This window comes from Neodiprion virginianus, chromosome 4 (genome assembly GCF_021901495.1).
Source record: "Neodiprion virginianus isolate iyNeoVirg1 chromosome 4, iyNeoVirg1.1, whole genome shotgun sequence".
In the NCBI taxonomy this organism is placed as follows: Eukaryota; Metazoa; Arthropoda; class Insecta; order Hymenoptera; family Diprionidae; genus Neodiprion; species Neodiprion virginianus.
In genome coordinates, this window is record NC_060880.1 from 6,084,449 (window position 1) to 6,099,859 (window position 15,411).

The 15,411-nt window shown below is 39.2% G+C and overlaps 4 protein-coding genes across 5 annotated transcripts in view; 2 read left to right on the forward strand and 2 right to left on the reverse strand.

The window, feature by feature from the left end:
- The window catches only part of LOC124302807 (protein C-ets-1), a 146,886-nt gene extending 144,179 nt beyond the window's left edge, over nucleotides 1-2,707 (reverse strand). The window contains exon 1 of the mRNA XM_046759360.1: nucleotides 2,411-2,707. The gene's annotated coding sequence lies outside the window, so the exon portion shown is untranslated. The remainder of the gene's footprint in view (nucleotides 1-2,410) is intronic.
- A 337-nt stretch (nucleotides 2,708-3,044) lies between these two features.
- On the forward strand, nucleotides 3,045-4,168 carry LOC124303800 (ATP synthase-coupling factor 6, mitochondrial). Its single transcript, XM_046761471.1, has 4 exons — nucleotides 3,045-3,162; nucleotides 3,502-3,659; nucleotides 3,766-3,899; nucleotides 4,029-4,168. The coding sequence occupies exons 2-4, from the start codon at nucleotides 3,508-3,510 to the stop codon at nucleotides 4,064-4,066; spliced, it is 324 nt and encodes a 107-aa protein (XP_046617427.1). The 5' UTR covers nucleotides 3,045-3,162; nucleotides 3,502-3,507; the 3' UTR covers nucleotides 4,067-4,168.
- Nucleotides 4,169-4,532: 364 nt separating this feature from the next.
- On the reverse strand, nucleotides 4,533-13,231 carry LOC124303772 (DNA polymerase epsilon catalytic subunit 1). 2 transcript variants are annotated; one of them, XM_046761396.1, is made up of 14 exons: nucleotides 12,845-13,231; nucleotides 12,489-12,612; nucleotides 12,122-12,340; nucleotides 11,781-12,007; nucleotides 11,454-11,694; nucleotides 11,069-11,385; nucleotides 10,703-10,949; nucleotides 9,971-10,523; nucleotides 9,440-9,881; nucleotides 9,113-9,350; nucleotides 8,627-8,980; nucleotides 8,304-8,518; nucleotides 8,032-8,215; nucleotides 4,533-7,957 (listed from the first exon to the last, which is right to left on the reverse strand). In XM_046761396.1, the coding sequence occupies exons 1-14, from the start codon at nucleotides 12,931-12,933 to the stop codon at nucleotides 4,607-4,609; spliced, it is 6,801 nt and encodes a 2,266-aa protein (XP_046617352.1). In that variant the 5' UTR covers nucleotides 12,934-13,231; the 3' UTR covers nucleotides 4,533-4,606. The 2 variants fall into 2 exon arrangements, with proteins under 2 accessions (XP_046617352.1, XP_046617353.1); XM_046761397.1 differs by lacking the exons at nucleotides 11,781-12,007; nucleotides 12,122-12,340; nucleotides 12,489-12,612; nucleotides 12,845-13,231 and having other exon boundaries at nucleotides 11,069-11,365; nucleotides 11,454-11,543.
- Nucleotides 13,201-15,406, forward strand: LOC124303793 (DNA-directed RNA polymerases I and III subunit RPAC1). Its single transcript, XM_046761456.1, has 7 exons — nucleotides 13,201-13,358; nucleotides 13,440-13,499; nucleotides 13,711-13,901; nucleotides 14,025-14,209; nucleotides 14,450-14,638; nucleotides 14,728-14,976; nucleotides 15,160-15,406. Exons 1-7 carry the CDS (start codon nucleotides 13,305-13,307, stop codon nucleotides 15,270-15,272), a joined length of 1,041 nt encoding a protein of 346 aa, XP_046617412.1. The 5' UTR covers nucleotides 13,201-13,304; the 3' UTR covers nucleotides 15,273-15,406.
- The last annotated feature ends 5 nt before the right edge of the window (nucleotides 15,407-15,411 follow it).

Here is a 15,411-nt window from a genome sequence, read left to right on the forward strand (position 1 = left end):
CTCTCTCTCTCTCCTCTTCGTCGTCGTCGTCGGGGCGACGTTGCCAGGTCGAGAAAATAACGCGTGCAAAAAGCCTCCCTCGCTTCTAAAACTTCCCAAGAGCGATCGAGAGAGGCGAGAATCGTTTCACGCTTCGAGATTCCTCTTTTCCCTCCTTCCTTCCTTCTTGCTTTTTCCCCTCGATAGTGATATTTCAGTCGGAACGTAGATTTGACGTTTCAATTTTTCGACACCGCCATATTGTCTTTTTCTAATTATTTTGGGAACGGGCGGGGGGGGGGGGGTGTATCGGTGGTGGAAATCCATAATTTTTACCACATTTTGCAGCAACAAAGTCATCCGCGTAATCCACAATTTTTTTTCAGTCAAACAACTCGGCCATATTCAAATTTTGACTAAAAATAATCATAACGTAAATTGTTTGGGAAAACTCAATTCTCCTACGGTCGACATTTTTCAAACCAAACTATATAAATTTAAGATGGCGGCGGCCGATACCGATACAGAATCTGGTCTAAATTCTGGATTTAGACAATCGACGCCCCCCCCCCCCCCCCCCCCTAATGATAAAAAAAAAATGTAAATTGTGATGTATAAAAATTGCAATTTCAGGTGCTTTCTTTCAAGTACATTCCGAGTGATCTACACGATGAAAAAAAATCGAGGCGCGACTCCTAACGAGGACAGAACTGGAGAATCCTCGTTTATGAAGTGCAGGCGGTGAAATTTGTCAAACATTTCACGCGATTCCCACGCCCGAATCTCTCTCTCTCTCTCTCTCCTTTTCTCTCTCAAGTGCAACGTGTGCGTCTGTAATAAAACGCCGCTGGCGGCTATTTGCCCGGCACACGAGAAAACGCCAACCGCGATTTCATAATCGGGGGAAAAAAAAAAAAAAAAATACTGCTGCAGCTGCATACCAGATACCGTAAGAAAGAATCGATTCTAATTCCATCTCGAATTCGAGATTAAGGCTTTGCGTGGCTTTCGTGAATAATCGTAATTTTCAAATTTTACAGGAAATATGCCAAGATTCGACGAATCGAAACAAAGCAGAACGTGTTAAACTTACTATTAGATTTACTTTGAACTTTGGAAACGAATCTCGGCCTTGAAATAGTTCTAGTTCCGTACAACGCTTGTTTTTTTTTTTTCTTTTTTCCTTTCTTCTCTTCATTTCCATCAATGTTTAGTTTGGCTAACGTTGGCAACGATTCCGAGTCTCTCGTCTTTCTTCTTCTCTATTTTCAAACTGCATATTCGATGAATCAGCTATTTCTATTTCATTGCATACCTACTTGGAAAACTGAGAGCATCTGCGGGTAAGAGACGTAAGACGCGCGCTTTAGATACCGCAAATAGTAGGAATTACGCAATAGAAATGAGTCTCGAATTCATACGATATATACGTTCACAATCAATGTCATTGTCATGCGAACGACGGGGCGACGCAGAGAAAGAGAGAAAGAGAAAGAGAGAGAAATCGGTGCATATAATATCTCGTATATCGTATGACAAGGGCTGGATTATTAGACGGCTAACAACGTATTGTCTCTCTCCTCTATTAAGCTCGCCCAGATACAGGCGATCGAAAATAGCCTTCGCAGAAGATAAACAAAAGGCTGCAGCGCGATTAGACGTGCTGTACATTCGGCCGTCCGTACAACCTGCGCTTACTTAATTATAACATTTCAATTTCGCATGACTGCAGACAAGAGAAGGAGAGAGAGAGAGAGAGAGAGAGTCGGTATTTTTATAAGTACTGTAAATTTCGTATCGCGCTGCTTATTTGTTGTTAGTCACCGCGTTGAACGTAACTGACGACTCCCCTCGACGTTCCACGAGTCAAATGCCATAAAAATTAGTCTTTATTAGCTGATGTGAGAGGAAAAAGAGATGAAAAAAGAAAATGAAAGACTTGGAACGGAGGGAAGAGACGGCCTCTCTAGAAGCCTTATTATTTACATCGAGAAAACTCTAAACAAAGTTACTTTTTCTCTTTCCAAATATATACATACATAACTGAATTATCCCGAGTACCTTCACAGCATCGGTGATGAAACGTAGAGCGTGGGCACGGATCGTGTTTTGTTTCGTAGCTGGTTTTTTTTTTTATTTTATTTTTATTTATTTCTTCTTATTCTTGTTTACTTTCCGTTTCTTCGTATCGTCGCGATATAATATACGTCTATTTCCGAGGCTAATATACTGTTTTCAACTGTTATTAACCGACCAGCAACCCTAGACAAGAGACGATTTGACTGACGAGTGAAGCGAGTTTCTGAAGAGAAATTATGCAAGTATAGCCACAACTGTAAAATTACGACAAGGTTGAAGGGTCTGTTGTTACAAAATACAGCGAGGGGGACAGGCGCGTGGTTCACATGAATGTGTAAGCATGCATGCATACCTGTGGAGTTTCGAAGCGGTTGGTCCGTGTCACGAGGCCGAGAGAATAGTAAACAAGAGAACAGAACAATACCACGCACGAAACACACAATATATTAATTATAACCAGTGATATGCGGCTTTAATTGAAACGGAAAAACTTCAATACACAATCGGTGAAACTACAACGGGTTATTTTATCACGTGTAAGTTAAACTTGGCCACGGGGCGCACGCACATCGAGCACCCACTACGCGTTCCACACCGTACGTACACAATACAGATTACAGATTAAATATTATGGCTGCGTGTGTCTCGACGTTCATGAATGAAACTAAATACGGATCGCCTCTCGGCCGGGGAAAACTACCGCGATCATTCGTTGGTTGGGCGGCCGTTTTATTCCCGTCGTGATTGGTCGAGTCCCTCGGATCACGCCGGCCGCCATTTGGCGTTTCCTATTGGCCGAGAGGCTCTGACTGACGCGTTTGAATTCACCGCGCTAGTCAAGCTGGCAACTAACGCGGAAAATATATATCAATCAGGCGACAGGGGTGAGAATAGTTTGAGAAAATAAGTAAAGAGATATCTAATTTTCTTATTCTCGCCCTCGTAGAACGGTAAATATTGCTATTTGTCAATTTGAGATTTTTTTTTACATTTTTTTCGTAAAACCGGAAGTCAACGGTTACCGTAGTCGTAGCCATTTCTGCTAGGCGCAGCTGATTTGTCTTAATTTTCTCAAACCTCTTCGGGGATAAAACCAAGTAAAACGTAAGTTTAATGCGGAGAAAGTTGATCGAAGAACGACGGATTTTGAGGTCAACTAATCTACGGATCTGTTTCATCTACACTTTTTATCGTGTCACTGTTATCGTCTGCTGTCTTCGGATTCTTAGATATTGATTATATGCCATAACCTAAAAATATTAGTTATATATTTTGTTATATAATAGTCACTTTTATTTATCCGCGAAACGTAGACTGGCCAATTCGAGAATAAAATATACACATTCCGGGAGCCGCTCGCTCGGTATTTTCGACCTGGTCATAAAGTAGCGACATAAGTAAAAAAAAAAAAAAATTGCATATTTACGTTATCAATTCTATTAGACAATCATGCTGAGCTCCCGCCTTGCTACCGGACTCAAGGAGGTCCCTAAGGTCCTGAAACGTAACATTGGCATTTTGGCCCCGGCACTGCAGAAGGCCAGCGACCCAATTCAGCAACTGTTCGTTGACAAAATCCGAGAATACAAGTCCAAGAACACGTAAGTTTGGCTGCTTGGGTCTGTTTTCATCGAATACCGTCAAGCACATATATAGCTCGATATAACAACTTGACTTACCGGTGAATTTTCTTTACGTGCCATTCAGAGGTAGCAAAACACTTGTAGATGCTTCCCCTGAAACGATTAAAGAGCTTCAATCAGAGCTGGAGAAGGCGGCAAAGCACGCTGGCGGTGGAGGTGGAGTAGACCTGACTCAATTCCCGCAGTTCAAATTTGACGGTAAGTTGCGCCGTCACGTTTTAGTCAGTTGTAAGATTTTTTAAATCAATGTAACAACCAATAGAAATCTGCAAAGCATACAATCATAATTGTACATAACTTTAGATCGATACTTTTTTACTTTTTCAGAACCCAAAGTCGACCCCATCAATATGCAGACTCAGTAAATGTATCTACATATTCAATAAATTACTGTAGATATTAATGTAACTTCCACAACTGTACACACATTGTAATATTGAAATATTAAATCGTAATAACAGACAAAATTCTTTGTAACATTGAGCAAATCCGAAGTAACCACGAAAAAATATCAATTGCTGGAATCAACAAGTTTAGAGAGATGACGAAAACTAGCCATAGTTACCTTACCGAATGTCTTCGTTTTGTTAAATAGTGCTTCACTCTACCAGTCATACAATATTTGTTTGAATGGAAAAAAAAAATATAAATTTTTAAGATAAATTTCACGATAGTTCTTTTCAAGATCAGTTTCAAGTTGCGCAGAAATTGTGTAACTTTGAGTATAATCCGTTTTGGGGGAATGGAGTATAATTGTGATTTGTCTGGATCATTTGTACTTGAATCATCATTTCGGTAAATTCAAAAGAAACACTGCAATTCATAAAATATAATGTATTCACAGTCGTAAAAATTTTGTTTACAAAGTGAAAGTGTATTAAAGATAAACGATCAGTTATTACCGTTCAACTTGTTATTAGATGAGTGTTTTGAACAGTCTCTGCGAGAATAGGCATTCCAAATTTAATAGCTATTGATTTGGCCGTCTTTGCGAATCTTACAAGCTCACGTTTCGAAATGAGAGTTCTGTACTGCCCTGCGCAGGTGCAATATTCATTCATGTTTTCTCTTTTTATTTGATTACATTTCACACATTGTAAGTCTTGCAGTATATATCCCATACACTTTCTGTTTAGCGTATCTATAAGCGAAAATTCAATCTCCGCATTATCATAGCTGGTTTCACAGAGCGGACATTTCCACACGTGCCTATTATTCTCGAACGCGCGATCGTTATCCTTGCATAAATCGATATCACGAGTGTGATAGCAAGCTTTGCATATCACTTCGGGCAAAGTGAAGGACACACAGGGATCGCTCCATTCCGCACTGTCACCGAAATTCCCTACTCCTATTAAACGCAATAAATTTCTTTTCAAAATATGTACTTCTGCTTCGACTTCTTTGTCCAAGGATAAAACCTTGCATATAGATTTGACCAGTTCGAGAGCTGGATTAATTTTCTTTGATTCGGCATCGCCGAAATCAAGATAGGGATTCTCCTCACGTGTTAAAATCTTCTCCGGCAGTTTCTTGTGAATCTTTTGCACTATTTGAAACAGTTTGTGCGACATTTCACTGGATATTATTTTCTTGGCAAACTCGGCTGTGCTCTCAAGAGCTCCAAGTCCAAGCGGTGCAGTTAACGTTTGACTGAGGCTGCTGTTTTTCCTTTTTCTACGTCTTGGCGTCGCATCGGATGATTCGCTTTCACTCATGTGCTGATAAACTGCACTTATGTATCCAGCTACGATCGCGTTGAAGCTTGCCTGGCACGCCGCCTCTTCTGGTAAATACTCAATGAGATTCCAATTCATTATTATCTCTGGCCCATCATCGTCATCCTCTTCATCCGGCTCTGTGTCAGGAACATACTGGTTACCCCTCAACTCGTCCGGAATCTTCCCCTTCACGCCAGCGTGATTTGGTAAATCTAGCCAAATCAGATACTCCCAACACTGTTGGTAAGTTATTTCGATGCTGTGAAACAGTTCCTTATTCTTAATGGACTTTACAACGAATTCAACATACCCGAGAGCATCTGATATCAGCCTCTTTTTTGTGCATAAAATGATTTTATTAAAGTTAGCAAATATGATGATCGAGCCGAGCCTTCTGAACTCCGCGACAAGTTGAATGAACAATTTTTTCATCAAGTTATGGAGTGTCCTGCGCAGCGCCGGATCGTATAGTAACGCACTAGGTGATCTGAGCCAACGATAGAAGTGAATCACCTGATAATCAGCAAACACGTTTCGGTACTCTGATATGTCTCGCAACCAGGAATTTACCATCGTCTTAAGAACCTTGAATGCTGCACTGCAAAGAGCGGTCTCATCGTAACTTGGAATTGCCGTTATTCCGGCTCCTCCGGAGACTATTTCCTGCAGGGAAGCTTGAGGCATATTGTCAAAGGCGACAAACGTGCTGGTTCCTTCTATATCGTTGACACGATGACATTGGAGCAGTGTATTTACTGCTAAACTTTCAACATCCAGCTCGACGCAAGTACTGGAATAAGTGCCTGCATTGTTGGCCGCGCAACTCGAGCTCTCCTCAAAATCAGTTAACAACCTATTATCATCATTTTCGCTACCTCCTAAATCGGGCCTTTCAGTAGGTGAACACCATAAAACGAAATTGTGTTTCTGCAAGTGTCTGGCGTAAAATAAGTCTGCACCAAATATTGTTGGATCCGCCGGTAGATTGCCAATTGGAGCATGAAAGTAACGGCACTGTTGAATCATAAGGTCAAGGATTTGGTCCGACTTCAGATAGTGGCGAATCATGGCTTTCGCACCTACTCTTTGCCAGTCCAAAGTACTGTACAAATTTTCCATATCTTGTATGTGCGTATTAACCATTGGGAATTCAGTCAAGACCGGCATTTGCCGTGACAATACGGAAATATCGATTGGTGATTGAATCGCGAGTAATGTTGGCCCTTTCTTCTCGTTTTTATAGGCCTGGAGCGCGCTTTGTACCAAACGCTGAACCTGTTTCAAGTCCGTTTCGACCCTGACATTGAACTGGATCTCGTCGGGTAAACTCTTGACATAGTTCTGTATATCGCTATTCAGTAAGTTATTTCTTTCAGAGACATACAACGTGTTCATATTTGGCATTTGATTTGTCCTAACGGAGTCAAGAACAAAGATGTAAGCCCTTTTAGTCGGAGCTAGAAAAAGACCCCACATTGCTTTCTGACCGACAGCAGACCAGTGATGGTACAAAAATATATGTTTCAGTACTTGCTTTCGCTCGAGATACGGTTGGGTGGCAATGCTTTTGAACTGCAGTTGATTAAGATGAAAAGTATCCGTTCCAGTCTTTATGTCAGCTGCCGCTGATCGATCGACGACGCAAATACATCCCAGTTGCAATATAGCTCTAAACTGTAACGGCATTTGAGTTTCATAAATTCCTTCTATGTTGGGGCATGATAGATCTGCCATAAGTTCCGGACCGTGTTTCTTATAGTTACTTTCCGGTACAGAGTACTGATACAAATTGTATACGATTCGAGAACGAGGTAGTATCCTTGAACACTTCCTCCACAGGTCTTCCACAGTCGGATCCGGTCTGACTTTGCGAGAGTTTACATAAAATATGCGAGGAACTATCAACCGCAGTTGTTGCAGCTCTTGACCCACTAACGCCCACAACCTGAACAAACCAGGTTCAGTCGTTTCTGCTATTTCAATTATCTGCCAGGGAGTATCGAACAATGCCCTTTGCGCTCGACGTAGGAACCCACCCATTGTACTAGTATTAGCATTTCTTACCACACCGGCGTAACTTGCTGGCGGAGAGATTTCCTCCGTTACTTTACTTCTCTTTGACTTCCGACGATCGTTCCTCTGATTCGCCTGATAAGCCCATTTCTTTTTCTGATACTGAATCCAGGCCTGCTTTTCTTCTATCGTGTTTCCCAACGGAGGAGGTGAGCCGAGGACTTCTTTCCAGCTCTTATTTACATTATTTTCATGTTCATCTTGCAAAGCAGCTCTCTTTCTCTTATTCACCATCGCCACTGGCTTCTTGAAAACATCTGAACCACCTGCTATATCTTCTATGTCTCTAATCTCATCTTCATCATGACTGTCTGATTCATCGTCGGAATCAGGAGTAGCGACTTTCTTTGGTTGTATAACAAACATTTCATTGATACGTCTCTGTTTAAGAACGTCATCCTTTTCCAGCATCTTCTTGTGCAACCAGTCAGGATGCTTTACTCTTGGAACGGGATTTGCAACCTGAAACAATTAATAAATGGTATTAAATGCAATTGACGCATTAGTTGATCAGATTATTGGTAGAATCTACTGACCCCTTGCATTGCTGCAGGTATTGTGATGATCTTTTGAATTGTACTTCCCAATCTTTCAATGTAGTAATTCCAGTCTAACACATCTCTTATGTCTGCATTTTGAATCGATGGGTCCTTAAGCCACTTTCGCAAATAATACCTTTTAACATTAGGATCAGATTGGAAAATGGCTAACGGAATGGCTCTGAAATCATGACAGTTAATGTTAAAAATGGAAATCCATCCCTCGTAATACCATAACATAGATATAATCAGAAAATCGAGGATTATACCTTTCTGTAACAGGTGCACCCTCAGGTTTTCTTGATATGATAAATTTGCAGGCAAGACCTGCATCCTTGACCATCTGATCACCTAAGAATTCAGCTAATCGTTTAGCTGTCGAAATTGAAGTTGATTTCTGTGCACCGTATTCCTCTAGTTTACGCGACATAGATCTATTTTCCGAAATTAGATCAAACAACTCTGTATCAGGCATATTCGCACCCTGGACAATATTAAAAGTGTCAACATTTTCACGAAAAATTTATACTCACCTTTCATCTTATAACCAGAATAAGGAATGAAGTAGTGTTATATTGTGTGATTAACGTACCTTGGTATAAAGAACTTCGAGCCAGTGATCAGCAATTTTAGCCACCGAAGCGTAACATTTCTCCAAGGTGTCACCTTTTAGAAACGATTCAAATACAGAGGACTGAAATATTTTGACCAACTGAAGCTCCCCTCGTCGTTTTACTTCAAAACCTTTCAATTCAGCCAGCGAACCGTCAAAGTTGAAAACAGCGTAACGTTTCTTGAGCTTTTTTCCTTCCTCCTTTGAAGCTGGCAAAACCATTGCTAAGTAAGGACCATCAACTTCGAAGAATATCGAATTTTCACTTCGGACCTCATACACCAAATTTTCTGAGTCAACCAAATCGTGATAAGCATGATTAGTAAATTCCTCCTGCAAAGTAAAGTTTCACGTGAATAGGAAGAATGCAGAGATCATAATAAATGCCTATTTATAATTGCCAAGTACCACAAGTGGTAAAAAAAAAGATCAGAATTAGTATCAGTATACTTTGTGAAATTTTACCTTGACCATGAAATTGAGCACTGCATTCGGGTATGATATTGTGATTTTTGATTTCTTTTGATCCGTTGTTGTGATGATTTCATTGTCAGGAAAAGAAGCAGGTAAAACGCACCAAATACCATCAGTGTCCAGTTCCAAGGGGCGTCCTACTTGTTCAATTATCTCTCTAGCTTTCTTAATGATATGAGCCCCAGTATAACATACAATGCCACCCATTTCCATACTATACCATCGAGATCTAAACAACAGAAGATGATAATAATAATTCAGTGCAATCGATACAATGCATTAATTTGATGCTTAAGTGATCCAAGACAATACACTTACCCTTTTCGCATAACGTATCCATAGAAAGAATTCAATATACATTTATGAGCAAGCTGTAAAGAGTCGTACAAAATTTCCCGGTTTTTAGCAGACTTAATTTCACCAGCATCGCCCTTAGCTACAGCAGCGGAGACTTGTTGCTTTGAAACTTTCGTCAGAGCCTTATATTCGTATCGTCTGTCTCTGAACGCCCTGACTGTATCCACGTAGAAAGAATTCTCTTTCTGACATACTGTTTGTGTCCTTTCCTCCATCCTCGTTATCTTGGTTTTCTTGTAAGCTTTTCGGCAATATTCAGTCAGCCGTTTCTTCTCGTACATTGCCTGATCTTCTTTAGAAAGTTGATGAAAAGCTCTTTGAGGTCCACCGGGGAACAGCGGTGGAAATTTCTCTATTTCCAATTGTTGCTGTATTCTTTGAAACTCGCTCAGACTTGCTGGCGCTGAAAGAGGTATATTAATAAAAATTGAACTTTGAATTAGTAGGAAAGAGTAATTTCAGCTAAACAAAACCAATCAAAAGAAAACTAACTGTGTTCTCCTCTCCACATCCAAGTCATATTTCTTTGACAAACAGCATTCAATTTATTGTAATCACAGGCAGCGCAAACAGTTTCATCAACCATCGCCGATGGCTGTAGACGATTGGTTAAAATTATGTTTGGATACATGGCTCCAACGTCCAAGTGATAGATCACCGGATTCTCCATTCTCAGAGGCTGATCCCTGAGTGCTCTCAATTTGACTTTAATCTTCTCGACAACTTCGTCAAAATTTGTAACTTTCTCTAGGGGTATCTTTTCTTCTTCTTCTATAGTATGTTTCAGAGCTTTTTCCACGCCGTCAATCAGTTTGTTAAACGCTTCTGGGACCATTTTAAACCGACATGGAATGTCAGCTCTAAATACACCAGATTCAAGAGCTTCGACGTGACCTCCTACGTAGGTCTCTTGATCCAAGACGTGTCCGTCTGCTGTTAGTTTATTCAACTGTGTTTCTTGCTTATTTGGAAATATAATATTGGCATGAAATGCTTCAACCATAAGGAGCGATTCGCAAAGTGTCCCAGATCCTTTCCTCAGGACCTTCAACATGTACAATACCCGATTTCAAGTTTTCTTTCAATGTGCAATAGTGGTATACAAACGAAAACGATACCCTTACATTGTGATATAATTAATAAAAAATTAATAATCAATCGAAGAAACAAATACTGTATCGTTATAGAAGGATAATTAATCATTGAACTAAGAATGCTGCAAACCTCATCTGGTTCCATTGGGATAATAGTACACAATGCAAAAATAAAAGGATGCACGTATTTCAAATAAAGGTAGTAAGTGGCGACAGCATCTGACACTGAATAATTGGCGAGAACGTGTGGCTGCTCACACGCCATTCTACACATTTCTTCAGGGTCCAACTCAACCGGATCATATCTCAACTTTGCTTTAGCTACAGCTTTCAAGTTTTGTGATCCCACAGGAAGGTACGAATCTCTCTTTACCCAACTGTAACAGATGGGAAGTTCATAAATTTATTTTTCAAGAAGAATATTCTTCTATTTAAGATGCATAACACAATATACATTATTTGTATAATTAATTAACATTAAATTCTATTTACATACCATAAACAATCCATATGCATAGCTGGGCGACAAGTATAAACTCCATCTCTATTTTTAGAGAAACCAATTTTTTTTTTCATGTCTATATTATGTATGGCTGCTCTGGTTTCAACAAAAGGCCAATCGAAGAAGTCTCCGTTATATGTGACAAAAATATGGGGTTTGACATCGTTGATGTGAGCAAAAAACTTTCTGATAACAGCCTCTTCGTTTGGCTCGTTATAAATGGTAAAAAATCCTTCAAATTCTGGTTTTGGAGTATACTCAAAGCTCTCTATATCTTTCGATATGATTTCTCTGTTCGTAATCAAGTATCCCTGAAAATAAACTGGTGTCAAAACGGAAATGCTACTTAAACTTCACGTCTAAGAACCTTCTGCCTTACCTGACCATCAATCATGTACGAAATCATCATTATTTGATCTGTATTGACATCGGGAAACTTTAAAGGTAATTTAGTTGTCTCAATATCGTATGCCAAGACTATAGGGTCTGGTCTTTCGATAATATCATCCCTGCATATGATGATAGGTGGTTCAGTATGGCGTGATTTTACTGTATACCATTTTCCAACAAACACTTTAACATCTATGGATACCCTCACGTGAAAAGGTACATCGTACTCACTAAAAATTGAAGGCAACATTCGTTGATCGGAACTAGTGTCCACGAAACTACAACGAGTATACTTTTTGTTGGCTGCGCTACTCACCGAATATCAAGAATGTTATCCATATGGTCGGTTAAATTCTTTACAGGGTTGTGGTCACGTACATTCAATGAACTAGCCAACATTTCTGTGTAATATGTGTGGCTCTTCTCACGTTCCTTATTCTTTTTAACAGCAGACATTATTTCACGCCGTACTTTGACAAGGTCAGTCATGTTAGTAAAAGTTAATTTCAAGTACTTCTGTTTCAGCCCAATTAGGTGATTCGGCTGTCAAGAAAAAATGGTTCAGTACTGATGATCTGAATGTACTTTTCTTGTATATCTGCACACACTTTTGAAACCGAAGCGACAACGACTTTATAAATAGCATTGGTAAATTACCAGATCCAAGTCTTCTTTTGTCAATGGGTAAACTTTAGCCAAAAATCCAGGGTACTTTTTTTGCAAAAAAGTTGCCACTTCTTGCAAAGTATCCTTTTTGCATAGCACATAAAAATAAGGATTATACGGCAGGGATATTTTAAATCTTGTCCCATCCTCTTCCATAAAGTAATAATCGACTGCACTTACTAAACGCTTATCATCCTCTATCACCTCGGTCTATAAACGAATGGAAAAGAAATGATTGAATTTCATTGAAGTTATGCATTCTAAACAAGCTAATATGACAAAATGAAACAAGCATATTACCATCAGGAAGCAAATAGGTATAATTTTCATTCGAAACATAAAATAGGACTGAACTTACAGAATGCATGTTCAGCAGAAAACCTGTGCGCTCCTTACTATCGTTAACTCTGACAAAGCCATATAATTCATCGATTCTATCATTTTCTATCGACTGTCGTAAACGGCCCTCTGCTGAATCCTCTCTGCGAATCAATAACAAGCAAAGTATAAGAAAGTAAGTAAGAGCTAGATTGTAGAAGAAAAACCAGGCATTAGATTTCTCGAACGAAGCATATATTTCTACTGCACATAAGTGATCATTTTGATCATAAAACGAACAATCCATAAAAAATCAGCAGATCTGATGATATTTATTGATAATGGAAAAAAGAAACCACGGTAAAAATTAGTTTTAGTATGAATAATGAACCTTACCTCGGTACGTTTGGTTCTTGACCGAACTGTTGGTTGGTGTTGGAAGGCGCTTTGGGTGTGCGAAACTTGTTTTTATTTTGAATAAACATTGTGTGTTTTGCCTTTGATTGATGAAGTTCGTTTTAAATAAATAAATAAAATTCGTACATGTCCGTGCGTTTGATACTAAACTTATAACCTCGAGGTTCAACACTGAATTCTACATTTTTGGCGCGAACTGGTTTCTAAGTTTCAAAGGATCAGGCAGGGGGCAAACCCATCGAGATTATTATTTTAGGTGCGTTCCAAAAACATATGCAATCTACGAGCAGTCCGTATCTTTGTTGCTCCATCGCGTTCGCCATTCTTCATTTCTCTTTTGTATCACTGGCCGGTATTTCAGAACGCTGCCTTTGTCAAACATTAAAATCCACGTGGGTAGAAGATCAGAGTCTGGAAAAGACAACAAGCCAACCTGAAAATGCAGAAGGGTGATTCTTCTCGTATAATCTTAGAGGAATACGCCATTTCCAACGTAAGTGCCATTTGTAATAAACAATGTATCGCAACTCAATGTATTGCATCAATTAATGAAAACCGATTCATTTTAACTCAGGCTGTGGAACATTCCATTGTTCAAAAAGGAGAACCATGGAGCATCGAGAAATTTGCAGAGGTGGGTAATTAGGAGAATAATATAATCATTCAACGCTACATAGTAACTCTCAAGTCAGATGTAACTATCCGTCCTTATATGTAGCATTCAAAAAGACTACTATTTCTTTCATATGACTTTTCTTTCTGTCTAATAATGAGTGCTAATTGGAGTCGCTTGGGGTTCAGATACACTTGGAATGCGATGACTTTCTTAAAATTTATTTACACAGAACCTCAAGGTGGAGATCATCAGAGAAGGAGATAACGGGAGAGAGTTAGAGTTTGATCTAATTGGCTGTGCCCCAGCTTTGGCAAATGCATTTCGCAGAATCCTATTGAGCGAGGTACCTTCAATGGCTATAGAAAAAGTTTTCATACGAAATAACACGAGTCTAATCCAAGATGAGGTTCTGGCTCATAGGTAGTTGCAAGAAAACTTTTTTATATAATACACTGGTCAACTGAGGTGCATTACAAAAAACTTGTTTGTAAGAAAACATGCAAAGGGAGACAGACTGATTTATCTATTTTCATGAATTTTCAGATTAGGATTATTGCCTTTACGAGCAGATCCTCGTTTGTTTGAATATCCGGCATTACCGGTAAGTGAAGATGAAGATGCTAGCGATCAAGACACTCTGCGCTATGAATTAAAAGTGACTTGTTCGTTGAATCCACATCCCCGTAAAGATTCTCGAAGACCGGAGGATATTTACATTAACGACAATGGTGAATATTAAAGTCGTCCAATTAATTATTTTGCAACGATTTGTAAAAAAAAATTTTTGTATCTTACTTTTCAATCTAACAAACAGGATATTTTAGTGAAAATGAAGAATGATGAACTTCAAAATTCACTATCTTCATAGTAATGACGATTTCCGAGGATCTCTCTATTTTCAATATTTTACTGAGTTATCAGCTATGAATCCTATCACAATTATAAAACTTAATCGTTTATATTTACAGTTTATAGTAGAGATGTGAAATGGGTACCACTTGGACAGCAGGCAGAAATTTATCCCAAAGGCGAAGAGCAGCTTGGCGTCTTGGAAGGTGACATATTAATATGCAAGATGCGTCCCGGTCAAGAAATACATGCTTTTATGCACGCAGTTAAAGGGATCGGCAAAGACCACGCCAAATTCTCGCCAGTAGGTTTGTATCAAAATTTCAAGTCTTTCAATTGATTGCATTAATAAAAGAAAAGGAAAAAGAATTATTAATCTTCTCCATTTATCGTGCAGCCACTGCTACGTATAGAATGCTGCCTGAAATTAAACTCACGAAACCAGTCAAAGGGGAGATGGCTGAGCGCTTGAAGGGCTGTTTTAGTCCTGGAGTAATTGAAATTGTTCGGGATAAAAAGAATGGGCCAGACGATCGTGAGGCTAGGGTGAAAAATGCCCGGTACGACAGCTGCTCCAGGAATGTATTCAGACATAATGATCTCAAGGATTGCGTTCAGCTGACCCGTGTGCCTGACCATTTTATCTGTAAGTTTTCGTATCAATTAACGATAGACCATTTTCATACCAAAATCACAAGTCTAAATAATTTTTTTTGTCTACTAATGATAGTTTTTCTTCATCCTTTCAACTTCTCTCATCAATTACAGATTCAGGCATTCGATCCATAATATTTATTGAATTGGTTTGTTTGTTTGTTCAATCATTTAGTTACCATTGAATCGCTCGGTGCTTTACCTCCAGCTGTTCTCTTCCTGGAAGCAGTCAAAACTTTGAAAGCAAAGTGCAGGACTTTCATCGAAGAAATCGACAACATTGCTTGATGCGATACTACGAAATTGATTTATAATTAACAAAACAGATGCATTTTTAATAAAATCCTGCACCCTTTGGCAGTGTACTATTGCTAATTCTTTCTTCCTGGGTCTAACAATTGTCAAGCACACAAATAAGGGGACGGAA

What these genes read in the sequence shown, in the direction of transcription:
- LOC124303793 (XM_046761456.1), top strand. Translation starts at nt 13,305, where the DNA reads ATGCAGAAGGGTGATTCTTCTCGTATAATCTTAGAGGAATACGCCATT. An exon ending in GCATCGAGAAATTTGCAGAG is followed by an intron (nt 13,500 to 13,710) that starts GTGGGTAATTAG and finishes TTATTTACACAG; the next exon opens with AACCTCAAGGTGGAGATCAT. An exon ending in TATTTACATTAACGACAATG is followed by an intron (nt 14,210 to 14,449) that starts GTGAATATTAAA and finishes TTATATTTACAG; the next exon opens with TTTATAGTAGAGATGTGAAA.
- LOC124303772 (XM_046761396.1), bottom strand. Translation starts at nt 12,933, where the DNA reads ATGTTTATTCAAAATAAAAACAAGTTTCGCACACCCAAAGCGCCTTCC. An exon ending in CAAGAACCAAACGTACCGAG is followed by an intron (nt 12,613 to 12,844) that starts GTAAGGTTCATT and finishes ATTGATTCGCAG; the next exon opens with AGAGGATTCAGCAGAGGGCC. An exon ending in GGTGCACCTGTTACAGAAAG is followed by an intron (nt 8,216 to 8,303) that starts GTATAATCCTCG and finishes TCATGATTTCAG; the next exon opens with AGCCATTCCGTTAGCCATTT.
- LOC124303800 (XM_046761471.1), top strand. Translation starts at nt 3,508, where the DNA reads ATGCTGAGCTCCCGCCTTGCTACCGGACTCAAGGAGGTCCCTAAGGTC. An exon ending in GAATACAAGTCCAAGAACAC is followed by an intron (nt 3,660 to 3,765) that starts GTAAGTTTGGCT and finishes CGTGCCATTCAG; the next exon opens with AGGTAGCAAAACACTTGTAG. An exon ending in CCCGCAGTTCAAATTTGACG is followed by an intron (nt 3,900 to 4,028) that starts GTAAGTTGCGCC and finishes TTACTTTTTCAG; the next exon opens with AACCCAAAGTCGACCCCATC.